General features: G+C 54.6%; 1 protein-coding gene across 1 annotated transcript in view; it reads left to right on the forward strand.

Annotated features, from left to right (window-relative positions):
* Positions 1 to 6,049, forward strand: part of efnb3b (ephrin-B3b) — a 123,894-nt gene extending 117,845 nt beyond the window's left edge. Inside the window, exon 5 of the mRNA XM_072257248.1 lies at positions 4,805 to 6,049. Coding sequence (XP_072113349.1) covers positions 4,805 to 5,223 — 419 coding nt within the window. The 3' untranslated portion in view covers positions 5,224 to 6,049. The remainder of the gene's footprint in view (positions 1 to 4,804) is intronic.
* Positions 6,050 to 9,083: the final 3,034 nt, after the last annotated feature.

Genomic DNA, 9,083 nt, shown 5'->3' on the forward strand with positions numbered 1-9,083 from the left:
AGAGACAGAGAGACTGTATTTGGGTGTGTATGTGTGTGTGTGTGAGAGAGAGAGAGAGAGAGAGAGACTGTATCTCTGTGTGTGTGTGAGAGAGACTGTATCTGGGTGTGTGTGTAAGAGAGAGAGGGAGAGACTGTATCTGGGTGTGTGTGTAAGAGAGAGAGGGAGAGACTGTATCTGGGTGTGTGTGTAAGAGAGAGAGGGAGAGACTGTATCTGGGTGTGTGTGTTTTAGAGACTATATCTGGGTGTGTGTGTGAGAGAGAGAGACTGTATCTGTGTGTGTGTGTGTGTGTGTGTGTGTGTGAGAGAGGCTGTATCTGTGTGTGTGTGTGAGAGAGACTGTATCTGGGGGTGTGTGTGTGAGAGAGACTGTATCTAGATGTGTGTGTAAGAGAGAGAGGGAGAGACTGTATCTGGGTGTGTGTGTGAGAGAGAGGACTATCTGTGTGTGTGTGAGAGAGAGACTGTATGTGTGTGTGTGTGAGAGAGAGAGACTGTATCTGGGTGTGTGTGAGAGAGAGACTGTATCTGGGTGTGTGTGTGAGAGAGACTGTATCTGGATGTGTGTGAGAGAGAGACTGTGTCTCAGTGTGTGTGTGTGAGAGAGACTATATCTGGGTGTGTGTGTGTGTGAGAGAGAGAGAGACTGTATCTCGGGGTGTGTGTGAGAGAGACTGTATCTGGGTGTGTGTGTGTGAGAGAGAGACTGTATCACAGGGTGTGTGTGTGAGAGAGACTGTATCTGGGTGTGTGTGTGAGAGAGACTCTACCTGGGTGTGTGTGTGTGTGTGTGTGTGTGTGTGAGAGAGAGAGAGACTGTATCTGGGTGTGTTTGTGTGTGAGAGAGACTGTATCTGGGTGTGTGTGTGAGAGAGACTCTACCTGGGTGTGTGTCTGTGTGTGAGAGAGAGAGAGACTGTATCTGGATGTGTGTGAGAGAGACAGAGAGGACTGTATTTGGGTGTGTATGTGTGTGTGTGAGAGAGAGAGAGAGAGAGAGACTGTATCTGTGTGTGTGTGTGAGAGAGACTGTATCTGGGTGTGTGTGTAAGAGAGAGAGGGAGAGACTGTATCTGGGTGTGTGTGTAAGAGAGAGAGGGAGAGACTGTATCTGGGTGTGTGTGTAAGAGAGAGAGGGAGAGACTGTATCTGGGTGTGTGTGTTTTAGAGACTATATCTGGGTGTGTGTGTGAGAGAGAGAGACTGTATCTGCAATGTGTGTGTGTGAGAGAGAGAGACTGTATCTGTGTGTGTGTGTGTGTGTGTGAGAGAGAGGCTGTATCTGTGTGTGTGTGAGAGAGAGACTGTATCACAGGGTGTGTGTGTGTGTGTGTGTGTGAGAGAGACTATATCTGGGTGTGTGTGTGAGAGAGAGACTGTATCTTGGGGTGGGTGGGTGTGTTTGTGTGAGAGGGACTGTATCTGGGTGTGTGTGCATGTATCTGTCGGTGAGAGACAGTACCTGGATGTGTGTGTTTGTGTGAATTCACAGACCTGCAGGAGGGTTTTCTGCAGACCGGACACACGTGCCCAGGGCAGGCCTGTGTACCTGCTGTCCTCCCACACCTCAAGATGTGTCCTGGAGTCCAGACCAGTGCAGGGATTCCTGAAGGCAGCCACGATGGTCTGGGGGCAGTGCTGAAGACCATCTGTGCTTGGTGCACTCACTCACAGCAGCAGCGAGAAGCTGCCTCCTGTGTGAGGAGGTGCCTTGGAGGCAAACAGGCTGCTGTGCACTGGAGCAAGATCTCTCTCTCCGTCTCGGGTGTGCTGTGTGTGAGAGCCAGGGGCTGTTGTGTGATCTAGAGCCTGTGTGTGTGATGGTGTGTGGCCGGACAACCTGTACAGCCCTTGGGAAGTGTTGCTGTTAAATCTGATGGCATGTTCAATCTGTCCCATTCCTATGCAGTCACGCCACTCTGAACATATCCACTCCCAGGGACTGGGGATACTGATGGGTTGACTTAAAGCAGAGGCTGATAGGATCTTCATTAGCCAGGGTGTCAAATGTGACGGGGGGAAGACAGGAGAATGGTGTTAAGAGAGATAATAAATCAGCTATGATGGAATGGTAGAGCAGACTCGATGGGCTGAATGGCCTAATTCTGCTCCTATGTCATGGGAGAGTCTGGAATGACCTCAGGGGGTTCTTGGGGAGTGAGGGGATGGACAGTGAGGATAGTTCCCCATGATGGGTCAGATGTCCTGGTTTGTGGAAACTGGAGTTGGGGGGCTGTCCCTCCCAAAGGGTGTTTGTTGTGGGGGTGGTTCTGGACTGTGGCACAACAGTAAACACGGGGCTGCTGGCCTGTGGGTGATGGTCTTAGGGAAGGGAAGGAAAGGGGGCAAAGTGAGAGGGTGTGGTGACAAGGAGAGATATGGGGAGGGGGGTTGAGGGAGAGGGGAGGAAGAGATTCTGGGCTGGGACAGAGTGCAGCGTCTGGGGGGTGAGGGAGAGGGGAGGAATGCAGGGGCTGGGGGTGAGGGGGGAATGCAGGGGCTGGGTGAGGAGAGGGGAAGGCAGGAGCTGGGGGTGAGGGAGGGGGGTGGGTAATGCAGGGGCTGGGAGTGAGGGAGAGGGGAATGCAGGGCTGGGGGTGAGGGGGGAATGCAGGGCTGGGTGGGGGGGAGGGGGAATGCAGGGGCTGGGTGAGGGAGAGGGGAAGGCAGGAGCTGGGGGTGAGGGAGGGGGGTGGGTAATGCAGGGGCTGGGAGTGAGGGAGAGGGGAATGCAGGGGCTGGGGGTGAGGGGGGAATGCAGGGGCTGGGGTGAGGGAGAGGGGAATGCAGGGGCTGGGGGTGAGGGAGAGGGGGGAATGCAGGTGCTGGGAGTGAGGGGGAGGTGAGGAACGCAGGGGTTGGGGGTGAGGGAGAGGGGAGGGACGTGGGGGTGAGGGAGAGGGGAAGGCAGGGGTTGGGGGTGAGGCAGCGGTGGGGAACGCAGGGTCGGGGTGAGGGAGAGGGGAATGCAGGGACTAGGGGTGAGGGAGAGGGGGGAATGCAGGGTCTGGGGTGAGGGAGAGGGGGAAATGCAGGTGCTGGGAGTGAGGGAGAGGTGAGAAAGGCAGGGGCTGGGGGTAAGGGAGAGTGGGGAATGCAGGGGTAAGGGAGAGGGGGGAACGCAGGGTCTGGGGGTGAGGGAGTGGTGGGGAAAGCAGGGTCTGGGGGTGAGGGAGAGGGGTGGAATGCAGGGGCTGGGGTGTCTGCACTGATCCATGGTCTCAGTGTTGAGAGGGAAGGGGTGGGGGTGAGAGAGGGGGAGAGGGATGGGGATAGGGAGGGAGGGAGGGAAGCAAATGGAAGACAGGGAGGGGGTGTTAGACGGACAGAGTGAGGCGAGAGAGGGATTCACCAGCTCAGGGGCTCCTGGCTGCTCTATCACTCTGCGCTCACCACCGAGCAGCAGCTTCTCAGCATCTGGCTGAGCTGAGGGACTGTCACCGTTCCTGCCCAGCAGCCTGTGGGCTGATTATACACACTGCCAGCTTCCCCAGCTGTCTCTGCACACAGTGGAAACCGAGAATACAGTCTCCCCGGTGCAGGACCACTTCCCTTCCCCTCCCACGCATCTTTCACTGTCGTCATCTTCCCATTCCTCAGTGACACTCCCCACCTCCTGTGCATTCGTGCCCTCTTCTTCCTCCTGCTTCTACCCATCCTTCCTCCTGCCCACCTCCCCTCCCTCAGCCCTCTAATTGTGATGGGCTGGTTTCCTCATGGTGACACCCAAGGGTGTCAGAGTTCAGACTGATCCCAGTGGGAGAGTAGTAAACATCAACCAGGGAGATGACGGGGGGTTTCATAGCTGGGTGCTGGGTGGTTTGAGTTTGGGGTGACCTGTTGGAAGAGAGACAGTTGTCCTGTGATTAGGCTTGGGTTAAATTGTAGGTGGCTGGATGGAGTGGCTTGTTGGGCCTGAGGGGGCTTGTTCTGTCCGGTATTCTCGGAATCACAATCAGGGTTAATATCACTGGGTCTCCAAAAAAATTTTTAAACAATTGTGTGTATGCAACTGGGGTAGTAATAGAGGCTGATACAGTAGCTTGGAAGAGGCAGATAAACACGCAGCGAGTGGGGTGCTGGACCGTACGCGGGCAGATGGGATTAGTTTAATTTGCATTGTGGTCAGCACAGGTATGATGGGCCGAAGGGCAGGTCCCTGTGCTGTACTCCATGTTCTGTGATGGAGGGATAGATCAGGGTGGGCTGTGGACACATAGACTTCTACAGGGGTGGGGAGGCAACTTTTGGGAGGGGGACCGACAGTGAGGGAGACGAACTTCGGTGGGGGAATAAAGAGGATCCTTCAGGGAGAAGGGGAATCCTGCAGTGTGGGGGGGTGGAGAAGGGAACTGCTGGGCAGGAATACCCGAGGGGCATCTATGGGGAAAGGGCCATTCAGGGGTGAGGACTTTTACAGGTTGGGAGGACCTTTGAGGAGGATGATCTGTGGAAAGGGTTCCTGGGGGGAGTGGAGGTGAGTATTCGGAGGGAGGGGGATCTTTAAGGAGGATGATCTTTGCAGAGGGTTCCTCGGGGGAGTGGAGGTGGGTATTCGGAGGGAGGGGGATCTTTAAGGAGGATGATCTTTGCAGAGGGTTCCGCGGGGGAGTGGAGATGGGTATTCGGAGGGAGGGGACCTTTAAGGACATTTGGGGGAGAATGTCCTTCTGGGGATGTCGTGAAGGGGACCTTAGGGAGGAGGGGTGACATTTGGGATGAGGGAACCTTTGGGAATTGGGGGTTGTTGGTGCAGTGTTGGCCTCTCTGCCTCACGTCCCTCTCTTCCTCCCTCCCTCCAGCCTCCCTGGGCAACAGCAGCGGGAACATGGATCTTGGGCCTGGCTCGGCTGCCCCCTCCCACACAGCACTGATCGCAGGCTCCTGCGGGGCGTCAGCCTTCCTGCTGCTCCTGGTGGCCGGTGGCCTGGCGCTAGCGTGTCATCGGCGGAAGAGGCGACTCCACCGGGGGCAGCCGCCGGACAGCCTGAGGTCAGGCCTCCACCTTGGCGCCCTGGGTACGCCCAAGCGTGGCGGCGGGGTCGGGGGCGGTGGCAACAACAATGGCTCGGAGCCCAGCGACATCATCATCCCCCTCCGCAGCTCGGACAGTGCCTACTGTCCTCACTACGAGAAGGTCAGTGGAGACTACGGACACCCGGTCTACATCGTGCAGGAGATGCCGCCCCAGAGTCCCGCCAACATCTACTACAAGGTGTGAGGCTACGTGGTGAGGGGAGGGGGAGGGTGTAGGCTCCTTCATGGGGCAGGCAGGAACCACACAGGAGGACTGGAGTGAGAGCGGGCCCGCAGGACTTGGAGAAGTTCCCTCTGAAAACCACAATCTGCAAATCCAGAGGGTCCCGCACCAGCTGACACCATTTCACCAATGTTTTGCTCACTGGGGAGAATTGGGTTGTGTCACCCCTCACTCATCTGTACCGTAATGGTCTCTTGCCAAATTTTCAGACACAGAATGACACTCTCTCTGCACCAACGCATCACACACTGACATGGACAAACACAGTGATGCTCCCTCTGCATCATCCATAACACACTCCCAGGGTCAGAAACTCCCTCCACACCATCCCATCACACACTCCCGGGGTCAGCCACAGAGTGAAGCTCCCTCTACACCGTCCCATCACACACTCCCGGGGTCAGACACAGAGTGAAGCTCCCTCTACACCATCCCATCACACACTCCCGGGGTCAGCCACAGAGTGAAGCTCCCTCCACACAGTCCCATCACACACTCCATGGGTCAGCCACAGAGTGAAGCTCCCTCTACACCATCCCATCACACACTCCCGGGGTCAGACACAGAGTGAAGCTCCCTCTACACCATCCCATCACACACTCCCGGGGTCAGCCACAGAGTGAAGCTCCCTCTACACCATCCCATCACACACTCCCGGGGTCAGCACAGAGTGAAGCTCCCTCTACACCGTCCCATCACACACTCCTGGCGTCAGACAGAGAGTGAAGCTCCCGCCACACTGTCCTATCCTGGGAACACTCACAACACACTGGAGGAACTCAGCAGGTCAGGCAGCATCAGTGGAAAAGATCAGTCGACGTTTCGGGCCAGAACCCTTCGTCAGGGTTCCGGCCCAAAACATCAACCGATCTTTTCCACTGATGCTGCCTGACCTGCTGAGTTCCTCCAGCGTGTTGTGAGTGTTGCTTTGACTCCCGCATCTGCAGATTATTTTGTGTGCCCTATCCTGGGATTCCATTTCCATCCTCAATAATGAGCTCAGAGTTATTATCTGCACCATTGCAGCAAGTGTTTGGCCTGTCAACTGGCCGAGTGTGGCTGACTCCTGATGCCCCTTCCTGACCTGTGTCGATGGTTGTCTTGCTGGCTGCTGAGATGGATTTGGCCGCTGGGTGAGAGGTAGGGGTTGGTGAGAACTGCAGCAGCTCTGCACACCTTTGCTCAGACTCAGTGCATAGAACGAGGTGTCCCACACCCTTTGACTCCTCCTCCCAGGAGCAGGGGAGGGAATGGGATTTGTGTGGGATTTGCCCAGACTGTGCATGGAGTGAGGTGTCCCCACCCTTCAGAACCCCCACCCCAACTCCCTGAACTGTGAATGCTGCCCTCCACACAAGGGTGAAGACTCACACTTCCTCCCCTCCCCATCTCAGCCAACCCCACTCCACCACCACCTACATCTCATTGTCACTTCACTACCTCCCTTCCTGAGATAGCTTTCTGCCCTCTCCTCTACCCCCACCTCTCTTCATTTCTCTCCTTTCCACTTCCCTGCTTCTCTTTCCTCCGCTGCCACTCTCTCCTCACCTTCTCCCTCTCGCCTCTTGCTCCCCCCACCTTATCCCAATATCCATCTCTATCACACTCTCCCTCTAACCTTCTCACTCACTCTCTACTCCACCTGCCTCTCCTTTCCCATCTGTCTCTGCACACTCGTCCCGTCTCTCTCTCTCTCTCGATCTGCCATTAGTTGCTACCTCTTCCCTCCTTCCACAATGTGGATGTAAGGATCTGTGTGTAGCAGCCGAACTTCCCCAACTCTTTTATAAACTCCGTGTATTTTTGAAAGTATTTGAGAAAAAAGGTAACTTGGCTGAGCACGTGTCTCGTTTTACACACACTGTTTGTAAGTGATGTACATAATTACATTTTTTACCCTTTTTTAATTCTTGTAAAGAAATACCTGTTTCCCTTGACTGAAAAATGCGCGTAGATTTTAAATTATGCAAAAAATACTTAAAAAAAACAAATTAGCACTGGATTCAACAAAAAGGAGGTTGTGTTTGGTGTAAAATGAATTTTCAGAATTGCAAACGTGTCTGCTTATTGAGTGACCAGGAATCTGTTTCATTGTTAATTTTGGTTCTGTTCGCAAATGGATTACTGATGTTCTTTTGTAATGGTAACCTCACTGGACTTACTGTCAATAAATGAGTTTTTTTTTAACAACCTGTCTCCATCAATTCGTTGGCCCTTTCTTTCTTCAGCACAGGGGGTCAGTCGACCTATTGACGCCGAGCAGGCTCTGTGATCAAACTCTCCAGTATTTCCCATGAGTTCCCTCCGGAAGCCATTGTTGAATCCACTCCCAACACAACACCTCACTGAAGAGAAAAGTTACCTGTCTTCCCCTCTGGTTCTTCTGCCGACCCCCTCCACTCTGTGTCTTCTGGGCACCCCGGCCTCCTGCCTCGGGAGCAACTCCCCCTCATTCATTCCATCCTACCACTCTCCGACACCCCAACACTTCCATTCACCCCCCCCACCCCTCCATCTCACACCGCCTCTTCCACAGTGTGGATCCCTCTCCCATCCATCTGCCATCCCAGCCCTCCCCTCTGTCTCCCCACCCAGCCGGTCCCTTCCATCTCCCTTTCCCCACCCAGCCTGTCCCCTCAATCTCCCTCTCCCCACCCAGCCGGTCCCCTCCATCTCCCTCTCCCCACCCAGCCTGTCCCCTCAATCTCCCTCTCCCCACCCAGCCTGTCCCCTACATCTCCCTCTCCCCACCCGGCCTGTCCCCTGCTCAGTTAGGCAGCTGCTTGTGTGGTTTGTGAACAGAGTCCCTCCCAGCTGCTCGGGTAACAGTCACAGATCTCCACACACTACCCCTCCCCGCACCTGTGGCTCTCTCCTGAAACAGGGGGCTGGAGAGAGGCCTTGATCCCCAGCTTTGGAATGTGGTCTGTGGGATTCTTTTCTCACAAACCTTAGGAACAAACACATGCACACACACACGTACACACACGCACACGCGTGCACATACGCACACTCATATACACTCACATGCAGTCACACATGCACACTCTCATACATATGTGCACATACACACACACACACACGCAGTCACACATGCTGACACACACAAGCACTCTCTCTCACATACAGACACGCCCACAGATGTAGGCACACACTTGCTTGCACAGCCACACACGCACGTACATAAATGCACACACACGGAGACACAGATGCACTCATACACGCTCAGACAGACAAGCACAGGCAGAAGCACGCACACGTGGACAAAGATGCACGAATGCACAGGCACATACGTGTACAGACACACATGTTCTCAGGAACATGCACAGACAGACAGACAGACGCGGGGTCACTGGGTCTGAGGTCTGACCCCATCTGTTCTCAGTTGCACCTTGCCTGCGTGCTTGGAGCATCGCGGAGTCTCATGGAAAGATTTCTGCTCATGTCAGTGGTGAGATAAACATGGATTATTTTAGTCTTTGTGCCACCAACGCACATGAGAGTCATTCGGCTGGGCTGTGATTTATGTCGCAACGTTTTACTTTTCACACGGACTAGGAGCAGAGAGGAACTCAAATATTAATAGCAGACTGAAACCATCAGCAGAGTCAACCAGGACAGAGGGAGGGGAAAGGAAAGAGAGAGGCAGAACGAAGTGGAAAGGGAATGAATAAAGGCAAGATGTGAGGGAGGGAAACATCACACCAATAAAGGAATAGAGAAGGCAGAGAGATTGTGAATGGACAGGTTAATGCCATCACTCTGAGAGGGGGGTGGTGGAGGTGGTGAAGGAAGGTCCCTGATGCTTTGAAAAAATGTTA

The sequence above is a fragment of the Mobula birostris genome, chromosome 5, assembly GCF_030028105.1.
Source record: "Mobula birostris isolate sMobBir1 chromosome 5, sMobBir1.hap1, whole genome shotgun sequence".
NCBI lineage: Eukaryota > Metazoa > Chordata > Chondrichthyes > Myliobatiformes > Myliobatidae > Mobula > Mobula birostris.